At 41.0% G+C, this 19,721-nt stretch overlaps 1 protein-coding gene across 2 annotated transcripts in view; it reads left to right on the plus strand.

The window, feature by feature from the left end:
• The window catches only part of CENPM (centromere protein M), a 124,041-nt gene that overhangs the window by 13,781 nt on the left and 90,539 nt on the right, over positions 1–19,721 (plus strand). For both annotated transcript variants that reach the window (XM_053469099.1, XM_053469100.1), the window contains exon 2: positions 3,940–4,019. In XM_053469099.1, coding sequence (XP_053325074.1) covers positions 3,940–4,019 — 80 coding nt within the window. The remainder of the gene's footprint in view (positions 1–3,939; positions 4,020–19,721) is intronic.

The raw sequence follows: 19,721 nt of genomic DNA on the forward strand, positions 1-19,721 counted from the left end.
GTGCGTATTCGTCCTCGCCCTGTCTCCAAGATGGTTCCCTGGGACCTGAACCTGGTCCTTCGCAGGCTCATGTTGCCACCTTTTGAGCCTCTTCAATCAGTGTCCCTACACCTGTTGTCTCTGAAGACGGCCTTCCTGGTGGCCATTACCTCTGCGAGGCGTATCAGTGAACTCCAGGCCCTTTCTATGAAAGAACCGTTTCTGCGTTTTTTCCGGATAAGGTCATCCTCGCCTTGCCCCCGGAATTCTCACCCAAAGTTCAGACGGCGTTTCACAGGGACCAAGAAATTGTGTTGCCTACGTTCTTCTCGTCCCCTCAATCGGCAGAAGAAGAAGCGCTCCATACGTTGGACTTAAAAAGATGTCTTTCTATTTATCTGGAACGCACGCAGCCTGTGCGCAAATCATCTAGTTTGTTTGTAGCCTCTTCTGGTCCCAGTAGAGGTCTTGGCATTTCTAAACGTACGGTGGCGAAATGGATTGTGTCTACTATCTGTTTAGCTTACACAGCAGCTGGCGGGGTTCCCCCTCCGGGGATTCGTGCCCACTCTACCCGCGCAGTTTCCACTTCATGGGCTGAGCGATGTCTTGTCTCGCCTGAACACATCTGTAAAACAGCTACGTGGGGATCTCTAAGTACTTTTGTTCGACATAGACTCGATCAGATGGCTCAGGAGGATGCCCTGTTCGGTCGTACGGTTCTTGGGGCGGTGTTTTCCCCCTGAGTTTCTTTGTTTCCCACCCTTCTTCTTTGTTATATCTCTCATAGTGTCACCTGGGATGGCAGGGAAACATTAAGTTCTACTTACCGAGAGCTTCTTTTCCCTGCCAATCCCTGGTGACACGTTTTGTTCCCTCCCTTCCTTTCAATAAATGTTTGTTTTTGCAGCGATTCTGTTTTCCTGTGTGGTCTTTGATATTCACTGAGGGTGCTAGGAGGGGAGGGGCCTTTTAAATGTTTGGAGTCCTGCCCTATCTCAGGTACGGAGGAGGAGTCTCTCATAGTGTCACCAGGGATTGGCAGGGAAAAGAAGCTCTCGGTAAGTAGAACTTAATGTTTCAATTTTTCACCATGTTTTTTTAATTTTTTTTATAGTAAATAAGATGATACCATCAAAATGGTATCTGAAGAAAGCCCATCTTGTCCTGAAAAAAACAATATATAACTTATGTGGGTACACTAAATGGGTGAGGAGAAAATTACAGCTGAACACAAGCACCACTAAAGCATTAAAACAGCCTCGGTCCCACAGGGTACAAAAAGAAAAAACGAGCCCGGTCCTTAAGGGGTTAAACCCGGCCAATTCAATTTACCCCATCAAATCAAATATTTTGGAAAAATATGCACCCCTGGAAACTTCAAATGCTGGTATTTAAACTCTTTCCATGCACACATTTTACTACCAGCCTTTTTTGCATTCTGCAGTAGTATCTTATTGTTTTACTCTCCTCCCTGCGATCCCCCTGCACTGATCATACTGTGATCTCTATGCAAGTCCCCACAGACCCTGCAGGGGGTATCCTGTCCTCTGATGACCTTCCGGGTGTCGTCAGCATTGACTCGACCCGGAAGGGAATGCCCGATCATTTAAAAATTTAACAGCTGTTGCATGAAATCGGGCTGCCTGATCTCCCGTGTAGCAACAGATAGCCAAAACCTCACTTGTGCTTTCTTAAATATTCAGGTTTAAGGTTTTTTAACATTTTGGATTGACAGAGAGCACTGTAGTTGTTCAATAATAAAATGGATCAAAAATACAACTTGCCTAATAATTCTGCGCACCGTGTAGGTAGGTTGAACCACATATTCCTGTCACCCATGTTTCACTTATGCCAGAAATGAATATAATATGTGTAAAAAATGCAAAGCATTCTTACAGTGCACATCATGCTTGATATATGATGGCTGGAGTGTCTCATTAACAAATAAGGGTTGAGGTAGAGTTAACGCAGAAACAGACAAATGGATTTCCTCAGTCACGTTCATTTCCTTCTTTGGGTATTCCTCTTTAGATATTCAGAGGAATCCACAAAGAAGGCAAAATTAATTCAATTTTAAACTTTAATTTTAAAGTTTGCAGCCTGACAAAGTTCAACTAACAATGTTTGTGTGTAGTAAAATGTATTTTAAGTATGAGGTTCTGGGGACATCCAATAAATCAAGTGATTTATTATTTCTAGTCAGCCAGTTGATTAAACTAATGAGCTATTTGTAGTTACACTATATGAACAAACGTATTGAGACACCTGACCAATACACCAACAAGGACTATTATGATATTGCATTTTAAATACCGTATTTGCTCGATTATAAGACGAGGTTTTTTCCAGAGCAAATGCTCTGAAAAACACCCCTCGTCTTATAATCGAGGTTGTCTTCTAATCAGACCTCATTCTGCTGGGGCCGTGCTGCTTACCGGGCTTTGATTGCGAGCAGCGTCTCTGCTATTAGCAGCAGGAGAACAGGAAGGTAGCACAGTCCTCACATAACTCTACCTCTCCCCTCCTTCCTCTGGGGGCGGGGCCAGAGAAGTTGCTCGCACAGCCGGGCCCCTGCAGAAGTCTGCGAGTGGGAGATCTGCAGTTCAGGTAAGGGGGTGGGGGGGTAGGGGGTTTGAGCGTGTGTGTGTATGTGTGATTAATGGAATGAATGAGTATTTAAATGTTTGTGAATGAGTGTGTGTGATAGCATGGATGTGTAAGGGGGGTGGGGGTGGTAGCGTGGCATAGGGAGGCTGTAATCACACTTCTAACATCCCCAGGTTCCAGCATGTACTGGCTGCCTTGGCTTGATAGGAGTGTGATTGCTGTTAGCAGTATATATATATATATCTCCAGAAATGCCTTTTAACCCCCTGTATGCCAGAGTGGCATATAGGGGTATAAGGCATATCATGGGGCAGAGGGTCATATAGGGGGTTAAAAGGCATATCATGAGGCACCGTGGCATATAGGAGGGTATAAGACATTTCTGATATGCCTTTTAACCCCCTATATGCCCCTCTGCCCCATGATATGCCTTTTAACCCCCTATATGCCAGAGTGGCATATAGGGGTATAAGGCATATCATGAGGCAGAGGGGCATATAGGGGGTTAAAAGGCATATCATGGGGCACAGTGGCATATAGGAGGGTATAAGACATTTCTGGAGGCAGAGGGTTAAAAGGCACATCATGGGGCAGAGTGGCAAATAGGGGGGTATAATGCATTTCTGGGGGCAGACGTGCATAACTGGGGGGGGCAGGTTGGCAAATAAAAGGAAATAAAAAATATATTTTTCTCAATCATAGCTTTTATTAAATATGAAAATTAGTTTACATGAATTAATATTTACTAGTAAAACTTGTTTTCTATAGGGTAGTCTTATATTCAGGCTTTTTGTTTTTTTCCTAAATTAATATTTTGATTTTGAGGGGTCGTCTTATAATCAGGGTCGTCTTGAACTGAGCAAATACGGTACATTGACATTAATATGTAATTGGTTTCCCCTTTGGAACTATAACAAGTTCCGCACTTCTGGGAAGCCGTTTAATAAGCTTTTGAAGTGTTTCTGTGGAAGGTCTGCCCATTTATCCAGAGGAGCATTTGTAAGGATAGGCACTGATGTTGGATGAGAAGGCCTGGCTTGCAATCTCTGTTCCAATTCATCCTAAAAGTGTTCGAAAGGGTTGAGGTCAGGGCTCTGTGTAGACCCGTCGAGTTCTTTATGAACTTTGCTTTGTGCACTAGGGCACTCCTTAGTTATGAAGAAAGGCTGGAAAATAACTGCCTTCTGAATCAACAGCACAGTTGATCTTAATACACTGGCCCTTTTTTCTGTCTAAATTACTCTTAATTGTCTGTTTTTTTTGTTTTTGGAATATTTTGTGGGTTGCCCCCCCATAAATTAAAATGATGTAAGAGGTTTATTGCATGTCTAACTTTTTTTTCTTCTGCAGTTAGTTGGATCAGAGGAGATTCATAGAGAGAAAATCGCCAATGCTATTTTGAAGGAGCCTAAAACAGTAAATGTTAAAATGTAAGTTTTTTTTTGTTTAATTGTGCAATGCCTTCATTATGTTGTAACACTAAACGTTTTTTGTGTTTATCTGGTTCAGAAGGGAGTGTCTCCCATTTTCTCTCCCAGCAGTGTTTAGAAGGCATACATTTCCCCCCCTACAAAGGATGTGTGCGTAATAGATTTGGTGATCATTTTAATAGCTTGTGCTCATAACTACAGACAGTGAGACAGTGAGTGGATTACCTATCTTGCTTACTCTGAATATTTAGCAATACAAAAACATTTTGACTAAATACTAATTTACTTTATAGTAAATTTCTGATTAGCTGAAAAAAAAATGTTCACTGTACTATACAGCTTGGTTTCTACAGATAAAACAGAAGGTGCCTGCAGCATGTGTGTTAAATGACAAGCTCTTAGTCGTGTCTAGAATGCTTGCAGTTTCGGAAATACGATCTATGAACTTGTGACAACAGTGGCAACTGAAAATGATTAGACATGGTATAATTAGAAAAATTCTAGGGTGTTCTTTATGTAGAAAAGACTGGAAGGGCAAGAAAGGAAGAGGGTTGGCCCTATATGTGAATGATAACTTAAAATCTAACCTAGCACAAGTTGGTGAGTCAGTTTGTTACATTACAACTTGGTAAATGTACAGTAACGTGTGTAGGTGTAATTTATAGACCCCCTGCACAAATAGAAAAGCTAGATAATGTACTAATCAAGTAAATTACAGTGAAGGGAAAAGTTATGATGTGAGACTTTGGTTTTCCAGTTCACGTCAGGATGATTTGAGTTGCTGGTTGTGCAGATATTCTAAACTCTTCACTGGGATTATCTTTAACCCCTTAAGGACAATATAGGTTATTACTCGTAGTATATTGTGCGACAATGGCTCTTTTAACGTTTTTCAGTGTTGCTGTTTAGCTGTGATTTTCTTCTTTCTCATTTCATGCTCCCACACATATTATATATTGTTTTTTTTCAGGGCAAACAGTGCTTTCTTTAGAAAAAAAATGATAAAATATGGGTATTTTTTGTTAAAAAATTACCTTTTTCCTGCCATACAGTGGCAGTACGACTGGGTAGTGCTCTCTCCTGTGGACAAGATGCTAAAAAGCATAGAAAGGGTTAAGTAATGGAGAACTCCTCCTACTTACCCATAAAAACCGGCTTCCCCTGAACAGCCCCAGTTTTTTTCTTGTCCCGTACAGGACGGACTTGATGCTGTGCTGGGGAATTTTCCCCCGAAGATTTGAAGTCTGGTGAGGCACACGGGTTGTTGCCTGGGGGTTTGCAGCCTCCGATTGCTCCCCGGGTGGTGAGCAGAGCGAGGTCCCCTCCATAACGATGGACGTTACGGAGGGTTGTGTCGGAGCTTCTTTTCATCGTGGCTGGCAGAGGAGCATGCGCAGTAGTTGGAACGCACGCCCGGGTGGCGTTGCGTTCCACTGAAGATCCGATCGTGCTACTGAGCATGCGCGAATCGGATCTTCTGGAGGGCGCCAAATTCAAACCTATAACGGTTGTTTTTCGTTCCTGTCTGTCTGCATGGGCATTTCTCAGCACAGGATACCGTGTCACCAGCCCCCCCACACGGTTCTGAGGATTTGGAGGTAAGATTATTTTATCTTTACCTTCAATATTCTCTTCCTCCAGAAGATATATATATACCGTATTTGCTCGATTATAAGACGACCCCCCAAATCTGAATATTAATTTAGGAAAAAAATAAAAAGTTTTACCAGTAAATGTTAATTCATGTAAACTATTTTTTTTTAATAAAAGCTATGATTGGTTTTATTTCCTTCTATTTTCCAACCTGCCCCCCCGTTATGCACATCTGCCCCAGAAATGCCTTATACTCCCTATATGCCACTGTGCTACATGATATGCCTTTCAACCCTATATGCCACTGTGCCCCATGATATGCCTTTTGACCCCCTATGTGCAACTCTGCCTCCAGAAATGCCTTATACCCCTATATGCCACTCTGGCATTAAGGGGGTTAAAAGGCATATTATGGGGCAGAGTGGCATATACGGAGGTTTAAGGCATTTCAGGAGGCAGAGGTGGCGCATAGAGAGTTAAAAAGGCATTTCTGGAGGCAGAGTGGCATTAAGGGGGTTAAAAGGCATTTCATAGAACACTCTGCCTCCAGAAATGCCTTATGCCCCCCCCATTTAACACTCCCTCCGTCTGCCCCTGTCATGTAGCCGGGGCAGCGTGTAGAGCTCTACGTGATTCGCGTAGACAACTTACGCTGCAGCCGGAAGGAGGTGTGGCTAGCAGCGGGGGTTGTCTGCGTCCATCGCGCAGACCTTCCCCGGCTGTCAGAGAGAATTCCCCGCACCTCTGATCTGATCTCTTACAGCCGGGGAAGGTCTGCGCGATGGACGCAGACAACCCTCGCTGCTAGCCACACCTCCTTCCGGCTGCAGCGTAAGTTGTCTACGCGAATCGCGTAGACATCCACACGCTGCCCCGGCAGCACACCGAGGACTCAGAAGCACCGGTAAGTGGGGCGGGGGGGTGGAGACAGGAGGATCCAGGTCCCTTGCAGCTGCGGGGGATCTGGATCTTAGTCGTCTCATAGTCAGACCTATTTGAGGTCTGATTATAAGACGACCCCGATTATAAGACGAGGGGTATTTTTCAGAGCATTTGCTCTGAAAAAACCTTGTCTTATAATCGAGCAAATACGGTATATAAAATATATATAATATAAAATTTATTGACGCTTGTTTTTTTTATCTTTAACCAGATGTCTAGTCCGGTTTCACCTGGAGATAAAGACAAGAAATCTGCTCCCATTCCTAGAAAGTCCACTTTTAAATCAAAGCATGTGGCTTGCTCTGAGTGTGCTGCTACTATTTGAGGCGTTCCAGGTCTCTGCTGCTAAAGCTCAGTCGAGGGTTCCGGGTAAATCTGCCCGTAAACGCAGGAGAGCCTGGTCTTCCTCCAGATCAGATCTCTCATCAGGGGAAATTTCACAATCTTCTGACCCCTCTACCTCGTTCAGTTCTGAGGACAAAGCGGTTTTTCCTCCCCAGGAGCTTCGCAGATTCACTAAGGAGGTGACTCGTATGTTATCAGACAAAGAGCTGTATAAAATCAAGGGTTTTCCTATACTTCCCAAGTTGAAACAGCTAATAGAAAGAGAATGTAAATACCCAGGGAAGAGAGCTTTTCTCTCCAGGCATTTTAAGCATCTATTCCGGCTTCAAAGTGAAGAGCATTGGGATGAACCCCCCAAGGTGGACGTCCACATTGCCCAGCTGTCGAAAAAGACGACCATTCCCATTGGAGGTGTCTCAGGTCTGAAGGACTCAATGGATAGAAGAGTCAAGACTTCTTGCCGGCGCTTATTTCAGGCAGCAGGTGCGCAATGCAGAGCGGCAGTGGCCAGTACAGCAGTTGCTATAGGACAGAGTTGTTGGATGCAGGCCCTGGAAGACTGTTTACCGGATGATCAAGATTCCGAAATCTCCAGACTACAAATTTGCGATTATCCAACAGTTTTCTTACAGATTCCTCTCGAGTTGGTGAAGATATCTGCTAAGAATATGGGGTTATCGTCTGTGGCTCGTAGAGCCTTATGGTTGAGATCCTGGACGGCGGATTCAGCCTCCAAAGCGTCTCTATGTGACTTACCTTTTGAGGGGAGTAAATTGTTCGGAGCACCATTGGAAGATTTACTCAAACAAATGTCGGAGACTAAGAGGGCTCTTCCTCAGGATAGACGTCCTAGATGGAATAGGAGATATCCGTACAAGACAACCAGGCCTTTCCAGACGTCTTCCAAATCGCAGAATTTTCGGAATTTCTACCGAGACAGAAAGTTCCAGGACCGTCCCAAAAAACAAGAGAAAAGAAAGTTCTGACAAAGTGGGAGGAAGGCTGCAGCAGTTCAAGCATATTTGGGAACAGTCTACACGCAACAGTTGGATTCGGAAAATCGTTTCAGAAGGGTACAGGATCGGTTTCTTCTCTCTTCCCAGAAGTCAGTTCCTGATCTCTTCATATCCTTCCTCGGTGAAAAATTTAGCTCTACATTCAGCGAGCCTATCTCTCCTATCAAAAGGGGTTATAGAGAGCGTTCCGATTTCTCAACTCTTCCAAGGAGTCTATTCCAGACTATTTCTAGTCCGAAATTTATTGCACCCCCCCATCTGTACTTCTAGTTATCCCTGTGTGGGATCTTGAACATATATTAGCAGTATGGAAGGAGAAACGACGTTTAGCACTTTTTCATATTCTGATGAAGAGGCATCGAGAATTCTGTCATCTATTGAAGGTAATTTCTCCTTCTTGCAAACCCTTTGTTCTGATGCTACCTTTAAGATGTTGGAGAAATGCCAAAACAAACTTCTCAGTTATAATTTGCACAGTGTCACCTTAGCTGAATATGTTAAAGCACAAAGTAGTCCTCGTGGTATGAGGATGAAGGTCCAGCCAACATTGTTTAGAGACAACAAGGACTATTGTAAGAGACTTGAAAGTATTCTGAATAAATGCTCAACTGATTGGATACTCCTGAATCTTGAATTTCTGAGAGAGACTATAACAGAAACTAAAAAAGAATGTGCTAGATTGGAATCGGAATTATCAACCATCCTAAAAGGTGATGAACTAATAAATGCTAAAAATAAACTGGAGAGGAATATACAAATGTTGAGAAGGGAGACTGAAAATAAGAAACGTGACAAATTCCAGAGAGACCTTGAGGATTACAAAAATGGTCATGTCTATAGATGGCAAAGACAGACTGGAACACAGGATAATCTCCGCAATAAACGTCATTTCAGAAGAGATCCTCTTAAAGAGAAACCCAGTATGAAAAGAAAGGATGGATCACGGATGAACAGGACTTCAGAACAGCCCAGTACCTCCTCTTCTTTTCTAGCCACTACCACCCTGTTTAGGGGGGAATCAAGCGAAGAATCAGAAGGGGCAGAAGACATAAGAAAAAACATGAAATTACCCCCATTATGGACACAGAAGAAAGGAGCATCGAAAAGGAAGAAATTCCAATAATATATTTATCTGACATTGAACTCTCTTCTGATGAACTGTCACTTTTGGGTAAAGGTCTGTCCTTTTCTCCTTCACATACTTCCAATCGTCTAGATTTGGACATTGATTTATTAAGGTTCTTGCGTAATTTAAAACAAAGTATTTTTTGAAAAAATTCCATGCACTGACAAGTCATCTGTTATAGGGTCTATGCTTATTATATAGGGAGGCGTTTTGGATTAAAGAATTGGATACCATCTTTCCCAGGGGTCTTAATTATGAATTTGACTTGATGCCTCTTATTTGATTTTATTTCAAATTTATGTTTTTTCTTTATTTTTCATTTTTTATGATCAATTTTTATTCTCTTTTTCTTTTTTAGATTCAACTTCTTTACTCTCTGTTCTATATGTGCTGATGTCGTCTTATATTAGTTTCAGACCCTCATAATTCACATGATTTCATTGATAATTTAATAGCACTGTGTCACTTTAAGGGATTCTGTGCAAAATAAAACTTTCTCCTCTCTAAAATACATCACTGAATGTGTTACACTTTTTCGCTGACTTTATTTGATTGTGTCACATTATAACATACCATTGTATATTAATATAATTTATGATGACTTTGCCATTTTTGGTTTTTGTAAATATTCAAGTTTTTTTATCTATATTATAAGAACCAGTGACTTTTATTTGTTTTATTCACAATATGTGTCATATAGCTATTTATTCCTTCACAATAGATTGTTTTTACTATTTGTTTGGTCTTTACGATAACAGATGGCGATCTGATGATACATGCACTTGGTAATGCTATTGCACTTTAGAAATACACCTGCACTATTTTATCAGAGATAATGCTCTTGCGCATGCATGGAATAAGCTTGCGCATGCGCAGAATGTCACCACGCTTTAGTTTGCCTTTTTTTTCTTATTTTAATCAGCATATTTGCTTTTGCCGATTTGGTTGTTTGGTTTGATTTAATTCACACTTTTTTTGGAGTATTAACACTGATTGTGTTTACATGGAACTGCGCTAGTTAAATCTCTGTAAGTGTCTATTACAGACACTGATTGCACATATTTTATGGGTATCTTCTTAATGTATTCCCTTTGGTTATTTAATACATATGGACCTTAATATACTTCTTTATTTGTCACTGGTTTCTTTTAACATCTGCAAGTATCATTTATTTATTATGCGATGTATACTTTTGAATATTTACTTGTATGTTAATACATGATTATCAATTATATTACACATGGTGTTAGATTAGATCGGTCTTTTGATTGGCTATCCATTTATTGATATGTGCTATTTAAACTTTTACTTTTTACTTGTGTGGTCAACTTGATAAAGACCTCATCGTGAGGTCGAAACGTTGTTGTTCATCTCTTCCAATAAATCTGCCTGATGGAACCCATGAGTGCCTGGAGCCTTTTTCTATAAAGAATTGTAGGACTTGTTTATTAAAAACTTTTTTTTTGGTGACAGTGGGGATTTTTACATGTTACCATATTTTTAAAAATTTTTGTTTAACAATTTTTTAAAATGTTTTAATCTTTTTTTTTTTTTTTTTTTTTTTTTTTTACTAATCACTCTTAGTGAGCTGGGCTCCATTGACCTTGCATGGTTGGATGCAGAACCTGCATTCAACCTGCAGGAGGAGCTCGGGATTTCTCAATTTTACTATTGTTAATGCCATCCCGTGAATGACGGCAACGTCATTTACAGGATGGAACTTGTGGTTGCTCTTCGGAGCAATCACAAGGCTATCGGGGTAGGGGGGTTGTGTTGCCACATGCCTCGATATGGAGACATGTCAGCAACACAGTTTATGCTTAACCCCTTAATGACAAAGCCCGTACATGTACGTGGATTGATGTTACGGGGTTAAAAGAAGTGCTTAATGAGCTCCTAAGAAGTCCATGTTAGATAGAATCAGACTGGGTCCATTTTAAATGGAGTCCAGGGGAAATTGGATTATTTTAAAGCTGAATTATTGAACATAACAGAAAATTGTATTAAGCTGGTCAGTAAGAGCAAAACATTCATTAGCAGAGCTTGGTGTCCTAGCAAAACCGTGTCCTAGCAGTAACTGATTTATTTATCGAATAATTAATGGGAGTAGTCCCAAAAGATTGGAAATTAGAAAATATTGTGCCCATTCACAAGAAAGGCAGTAGGGAGGAGTTGGGCAACTACAGGCTAGTAAGTCTTACATCTGTAGTGGGGTAGTTAATGGAAAGTATAGGATTGTTGAACATCTAAAGTCACTTGGATTTCAAGATAAAAAAGCAACATGGGTTTACCTCAGGAAGGTCATGCCACTAATCTTATAGATTTGTTTGAGTGACTAAAATAATTGATCAAGGTGGTGTAGTAGACATTGCCTATCTAGATTTCAGTAAGGCTTTTGACACTGTCACACATAGAAGATTTATCAATAAACTAATCTGAGTTTAGATCCCAATATTGTTGAATGGATTAGGGAGTGGTTGAGTGACAGACAACAGAGGGTTGTAGTCAATGGAGTATATCCGAAGCAAGGTCTTGTTACCAGTGGGTTACCTCAGGATTTGTACTTGGACCCATTCTCTTTAATATTTTTATTAGTGATATTGCAGAAGGTCTTGACGGAAAGGCCTGTCTCTTTGCTGATGACACAAAAATTTGCAACAGGCTTTGATGTTCCTGGAGGGGTAACCCAATGGCAAATAATCTAGGTAAACTAGAAAAATGGTCAGAACTGTGGCAACTGTCATTTAATGTGGATAAGAGCAAGCTAATGCTTCTAGGGCATAAAAACAGAAAGGGAGTATAGAATATTTGATACTGTCCTAACCTCAAGATGTGAGAGGTTTAGGGGTAATTATTACAGAGGATTTAAAGGTAGGTAGACAATGCAATAGAGCAGCAGGAAATGGTAGAGGAATGCTTGGTTGTGTAGGGAGAGGTATTGGCAGTAGAAAGAGGGAAGTGCTCATGCTGTTGTACAGAGCACTGGTGAGACCTCACTTGGAGTATTGTGTACAGTACTGGAGACCGTATCTCCAGAAGGATATAGATATGCTGGAGAAAGTTCAGAGAAGGGCTACTAAAATGGTTCATGGATTACAGGATAAAATTTACCAGGAAATGTTAAAGGATCTTAACATATATAGTCTGGAAGAAAGATGTGACTGAGGATATGATAGATAAATAACCAGAGTGAGGAATCCACACTCCAAAAGAACCCAGGTGCTTAACTGTGCTAGGAAGGGCCAGTTCCCCAGTAAATCCAATAGATAAATAAAGGCTCCAGGAGAGTTCCAACGTCAGGCAGATTTATTAACCCCTTAATGACCTTTGACGGTTCAGGGCCGTCACGCAAAAACGGTCTGTTAACGACCTTTGACGGTCCTGAACCATAATTAAATTAAGCTTAGAAAGTGATTAACTTTCCTCGCTTAAACGGCGTTGCTGTAATGCTTCGATGTCTAGGAATTCAGTAACGCCAAGATCGGCATCAGGGGCCCTCCCCGGGGCGTCAACATCTGCCATACACTGTATGGCGGCGGACGCCCGTTTTAAAAGAGTTTAGGAGGCGATCAACGATAGCGAGGCATTCAGCGACACCAAACACCCACCCCAGGACGCGTTGTGATCGTTCTGGAGAGCATGCATGGTAAACTGAAGTAGCCAGCTTCAAAGATATTCCAAAGAGGAGATACCGGCAGAATGACCAGATTTGGAAAAAGGGTTTCGGAAATCCTAAAACGCTACTTGTACTTAATGCCCTCTAACTTACAAAAAACAGCAAAAAAACACCATAAAAACTTTGGGTATTTCTAAACTCAGGACAAATAGTAGAATCTATTTAGCTAGTTTTTTTTACTCTCTTTTGTAGGGGAGGAAATTTTTTTTTTTTTTGTTGAATAGTAAATAAGATATGATCAATAATGGTATCTGACGAAAGCCCATCTTGTCCTGAACAAAACAATATATAATGTGTGTAGGTACACTAAATGAGTAAAGAAAAAATTACAGCTGAACACAACCACCGCAAAAGTGTTATAACAGCCTCGGTCCCAAAGTGTCAAAAACAAAAAAAATAAGCCCGGTCCTTAAGGGGTTAAGATAAAGAACAATGCTTCAACCTCACAATGAGGTATTTTTCAAGTTAACAAGTGAGAGCTTAAATAGCACATATCAATATACGGACAACCATTCAAATGACAAATCCGATATAGTAACACATTATTAACTCCTTTAATCCCCTATGGACGTACCGGTACATCCTGCCCTTCTTGCAGCGGCAGGGACACCCTCCTACCCCTGTTCACAACCCCCCAAACCCGTTAAGCCGTATAGTATGTTCCCTAAAAGTGCTGGAAAGTATGGAAAATCTATATAAATTAGGTATTTCTGAAATCAGGACACCTGAATTTTTTTTCCATAATGTCACCACTTTATAGGAAGGTAAAAAGCCATTATCTCAATTGCCAACTTTACATACAATGTTCAAATTGTACATGCATACCTCATTCATCCAGCTATCACATACACATGGGGATAAGCATTAATTAGTTTAGGCGAAGGAATTCCCACGGGGAGCATCTAATCTATTTTATCACTAGAAAAATTTTCCCAGGGTCTCCAGATTTGTTCATATAAATTGTGTTGGCCTCTAGAACCAAAAAAGCCCTGCTCCATCTTCTGTTGGTATTCGAACTGTGGGACAAGATCTCTCCAAACTATCTTTTCTGCTAATTTCCATTTCCTCGCAATGCATATTTTAGCTGCTGTATATAACTGAGATATTAATATTTGTTGAGCCTTACTCACTTCCGGAAGATTAATGTTAAATAAAAAGGATTCCACTGTGATAACTTGATTTATGTTTAACATCCTAGACAGAATATTTCTCAAATTCCCCTTTAATGAGTCTAGTAACGGGCAATCCCACCATATATGTAGCATATCGCCTAAGTCCTTCTGACATCTCCAACAACAATTTGAATTTGCACTAGATATCTTGTGCAGTCTTGTTGGGACTAAATACCACTGATACATTATTTTAGATTGTAGTTCTACCAACGATATACAGTGTGTATTCCGTGTAACTAATAGTAACCCTTTAAGCCAGTCTTCCATGTCATATACATTTCCAATTGAGTTTTCCCATTTCAATAAGGGGGGGTATTTTTCCCTAACACTAGGCTCTTTGCAGAAGATCAGTATTCTTGAGAGCTGACCTTTTCTGTGTAAGTTATTTAGTAACCTATTTGATGTTCTGGCGGTAGTAAAATCTTCTTAGATATATAATTTTTCAGCCTCAAGTACGGAACCATATAATTATTTTGATTGTTGTATTTTACTTGCATATCCCTAAACGATATGTTTCCATCTACCATTATATCTGAGTTTCTCTCTAATATCTTTAAATAGACTCATATAGTTAAAGTTGGGTTTGTTAATGTCAGAAGGACATCATCTGCATAGAGTGCTATTTTATGTTCTATTTCAGCAATTGATAGGCCCGATATTTCTGTATTTTGTTTTATAATTGCTAGAGGTTTGATGGTCAAAATATATAATAGAGGAGCCAATGGGCAACCTTGTCGGGTGCCATTCTTTGTTAAAATATTGAAATAGTGATCCTACTACTCTTGCTGTAGGATTAGTGTATTAGTGTACTACTCTTGCTGTAGGATTAGTGTATAGACTCATAATATTAGATTTAATAGTACCCAATATACCACACTTTTCCAGTACTTTATCAAGGAAGTCCCAGTTTACTCTATCAAATGCTTTTTCAGCTTCGATCGCCATCAGCACTGCTCCCGATTGATGTAGTTTGATTTTATGTATTATATTTAGTAATCTACAGGGATTATCAACAGGATTTCTTTTAAGAACAAATCCAGCTTGATCTGTATGGATTATTGTCGGAATAAATTGATTTAATCTGTTAGTTATTATTTTAGAGAAGATTTTTATATTGTTGTTAATTAAGGATATGGGTCTATAATTACCTATACTCGTAGGATCTTTCGTTGGTTTCAATATGGGAAGTATATCTACTTTAAGCATCTCTGCCGGGAATTTGTTTATCTCTAATGGAGTTGAGAATATATTCATTAACAATGGTGATATAGTTTTTTTAAAAAATTTTGTAAAATAAAGATGGAAAACCATCTGGGCCGGGTGCTTTACCTAATTTTTGGATGTTGATTGTTCTATTTCTGAAAGTGAAATAGACTTGTTCAGTATTTCTAGATCTGAGTTAGATAGTTTTGGTAAATTGAATTTATCTAGAAACTTCGCGAAATCTAGTTTATTTTTGTCCTTTTCAACCGGTATGTTATATAATGCACTGTAGAATTTTCCAAGGGCGTTAGCTATTTCCTTTGGATCAATAAATTGTCTGTTACCTACTACTAGTTTCTTAATTATCTTTACCTCATTATTAAATTGTAATTTTTTAGTTAGAAGCTTCCCTGTTCTATTATTGCCATAGTACCACCCTTTTTTTAGTTTAATAGCTTGGTTCACTTTCTCATAAGTTTTTGTTTTTATTTCTGCTCTAATTTCGAGAATTTTATCTAGACACTTCTGATCATATAATATTTTATTTGCTGTTTCTAATGTAGATAATTTTATATATAATTCATTAATCGAGAGATTATTATTTCTCTTTTTTTCCCCACACCTAATTTTATTAATACCCCTCTTATATAGCACTAAAAGGCGCACCATAAGGTCCCTGGAGACACTTCATCATTGTCATTAAGTGTTATAAATGTTTCTACCTCTTTTTGAAGATAATCTATAATTTTTTCATTATTTAACAGACTTTCATTTAATCTCCATTTTGTACGTAGTTTATATGAATCATTTTTTATTTCCAAAACATCGGGAGCATGATCAGACCAAGATATTAGACCTATCTCTATTTTAATAATGTGACTTAATACCTGTGGTTTCATTAAGAAGTAATCTATACGGGAGTATGTTTGGTGCAGTGGCGACTCTAGAAACAATATATAGGGGGGGCACACAAGATACCACAGTCAAACTGGGGGGGGCATTCATAATTTCCAAAAGTAATGTGCTATGGAATTATACTTTTATTGGGCTAAAATAATACTTGGTCATTCAACATGGGAAGCCTGAAGCCACAATTGAGTGCGACTAATCCTTGAAATAAATATTATAACAATAAATAACTTTTCCACTAAATGATTTCAGGGCCTTGAACGTTTTGTCCCCTGAAGTCACTACAACTTCATCAGGGCATTTTATCTCTGGATAAGTATAAATTAAATATGTCCTATTGTAAGGATATAAACAGATGACCAAACACACACACCAACACAGGCTCTGTCACACCGACACCCAGACACACACATCAGGACAGGCTCTGCCACACCGACAACCAAACACACACACACCAGGACAGGCTCTGTCACACCGGCACCTAAACACACACCCTAGGACAGGCTCTGCCACACTGACAACTGAACACACACACACCAGGACAGGCTCTGTCACACCGGCACCTAAACACACACCCTAGGACAGGCTCTGCCACACTGACAACTGAACACACACACCAGGACAGGCTCTGCCACACCAACACCGATACACACACACCGGAGGACAGGCTCTGCTACACTGATAACCAAAAACACACAAACAGCAGGACACAATCTATGTCACAGACATCTACATCAGGATGGATTTTTCACACTGCATTGTCGTTTATACCCCCCTTAGTGTTTTTGCCCCTTGTGTATTGATGCCCCTGCTGCCCATATATATTAATATTAGCCCCAGTTGCCGATAGCAGATATAGATCAACACATTAACACACAAACCAAGCTTTACATGTATAGATCAACTGATATTCACTTGTGATCTCAGCACTGAAGGTATATATCAAATAAACAGAACCAGACATACAAATCCTGTATTTGCAGGTATACAATAATAATATATGAAACGTAGCATCGCAGGTATAGATCAAATAAATACATGGAAACAGCATTGCAGGTATTAATCAGCTGAATAAGACATACAAACACTGTATTTGCAGGTATACATAAATAATGTATGGAAATATATAGATATGGCTCTACAGAATAACACAAAAACCCAGCTTTGCAGGTATAGATCAATTGGAATTCATATAAAAACACGGCATTAAAAGGTATATTTAAAACCCGCAGAATTACAGGCATAGATCACAGGTTGCGTCCACACTGCCCACACAGCAATCACAATCCTATCATACCCAGGCAACCAGTAAATGCTGGTACCTAGGCATGATGGGACTGTGCTTGCTGTGATTGCTGTTAGTAATCACACTCCTATCATGCCAGGTCAGCCAGTACATGATGGTACAGGGTGGCTGTAAGTGATGTGTAGACCCCATACTGCTGGCAGCATCAATACACAAGGGGGGCAGCTAGCTAGGTTTCAGCTTGTACTGGCTGACTTGGCATGATAGGAGTGTGATTGCTAACAGCAATCAAAGTCCCATCATGCCTAGGTTCCAGCACTTACACATCCATCCAGTAAATGCTGGAACCTAGGCATGATGGGACTGTGATTGCTGTTAGCAATCACACTCCTATCATGCAAAGTCAGCCACTACATGCTGGTACAGACCCCATACTGCTGGCAGCATCAATATACAAGGGGGCAGCTAGCTAGGTTTCAGCTTGTACTGGCTGACTTGGCTTGATAGGAGTGTGACTGCTAACAGCAATCAAAGTCCCATCATACCTAGGTTCCAGCACTTACACATCCAACCAGTAAATGCTGGAACCTAGGCATGATGGGACTGTGATTGCTGTTAGCAATCACACTCCTATCATGCCAAGTCAGCCACTACATGCTGGTACAAGGTAGCTGTAAGTGATGTGCAGACCCCACACTGCTGGCAGCATCAATGCACAAGGGGGCAGCTAGCTAGGTTTCAGCATGTACTGGCTGACTTGGCATGATAGGAGTGTGACTGCTAACAGCAATCAAAGTCCCATCATGCCTAGGTTCCAGCACTTACACATCCATCCAGTAAATCCTGGAACCTAGGCATGATGGGACTGTGATTGCTGTTAGCAATCACACTCCTATCATGCAAAGTCAGCCACTACATGCTGGTACAGACCCCATACTGCTGGCAGCATCAATACACAAGGGGGCAGCTAGCCAGGTTTCAGCATGTACTGGCTGACTTGGCATGATAGGAGTGTGATTGCTAACAGCAATAACAGTCCCATCATGCCTAGGTTCCAGCACTTACACTCATACTCATTCAAACACCCTCCCCACTCATTCAAACACCCTCCCCACTCATTCAAACACCCTCCCCACCCCCTTACTTGCACTGCAGCTCCTCGACGCCGCTCACAGACTTCAGCAGAGGGCGCGGCCTCCCTCTGCGTTCTCTGCTGGCTTCCGCTTCCTGTATACAGTACAGAAGACCCTCCCACAGGTAAGTAGCAGGGCTCGAGGTGCGGCCCGCGTAAGATCGGTTGCCTTGGCTGCCGATCTTACGCGGGCCGCACCGTCTCTCTCCTCCGTATTAAAAAAAATTAATTAAAAAAAAAGACGGGATTTAAAGTCGCATTGCGACTTTATTCCAAATTCGGCAGGGGGGCAACAGGGGGGGCAAGGATTAACCTAGGGGGGGAAATTTCCCCCCCTTGCCCCCCTGTAGCGACGCCACTGGTTTGGTGTACATTTGAGTAAAAGGAATAATCCCTTTCGGTCGGATGTAAGACTCTCCAACACTCATAGAGTGTATATTGCATTAGTAATTTTTGTAGAGATGTCGATGTGTCTTGAAGATATGTATCAGGTTCCTTTTTTGAGTATAGCTTTTATCAATTCTAGAGTCAATCACACAATTAAAGTCACCTCCACAGGTTAAGGTTCCAATAGTATAGTTTTCCAATTTTAAGAATAATTCCTTCAAAAATCTAAGGGGTGATTGATTTGGAGCATATATATTTAAAAAAGTGTACAATATATCATTAATTTTTATGGTGACAATTTGATATCTTCCATTTATATCAACTAGTTCATGTATTAGTTCTAACTTAAGTTTATTTGAAAATATTATTGCAACGCCTCTTTTACTTTGTCCCTGAAAACATGCCGTATAGATTTCTTTATACCATATTTGCTCGATTATAAGACGAGTTTTTTTTCAGAGCAAATGCTCTGAAAAATACCCCTCGTCTTCTTATCGGGGTCGTCTTCTTATCGGGGTCGTCTTCTAATCAGACCTCAAATAGAGGTCTGATTAGGAGACTAAGATCCAGATCCCCCGCACCGCTGCAGGGGACCTGGATCCTCCTGTCTCACCCCCCCCCATCATACACACACTTACCGGTGCTTCCTGCTGTATTGCCGGGGCAGCGGGTTGACGTCCACGCGATCCGCGTAGACAACATCCGCTGCAGCCAGAAGGAGGTGTGGCTAGCAGCGGGGGTTGTCTGCGTCCTTCGCGTAGACCTTCCCCGACTGTCAGAGATCAGAGTTCCCCGCACCGGTGCCGGGAACTCTGATCTCTGACAGCCGGGGAAAGTATACGCGACGGACGCATACAAACCCCCGCTGCTAGCCACACCTCCTTCCGGCTGCTGCGGAAGGCGACGTCAACCCGCTGCCCCGGCTGGAAGCACCGGTAAGAAGGGGCTGAGAGGG

This window comes from Spea bombifrons, chromosome 6 (assembly GCF_027358695.1).
Source record: "Spea bombifrons isolate aSpeBom1 chromosome 6, aSpeBom1.2.pri, whole genome shotgun sequence".
Classification (NCBI taxonomy): Eukaryota; Metazoa; Chordata; class Amphibia; order Anura; family Pelobatidae; genus Spea; species Spea bombifrons.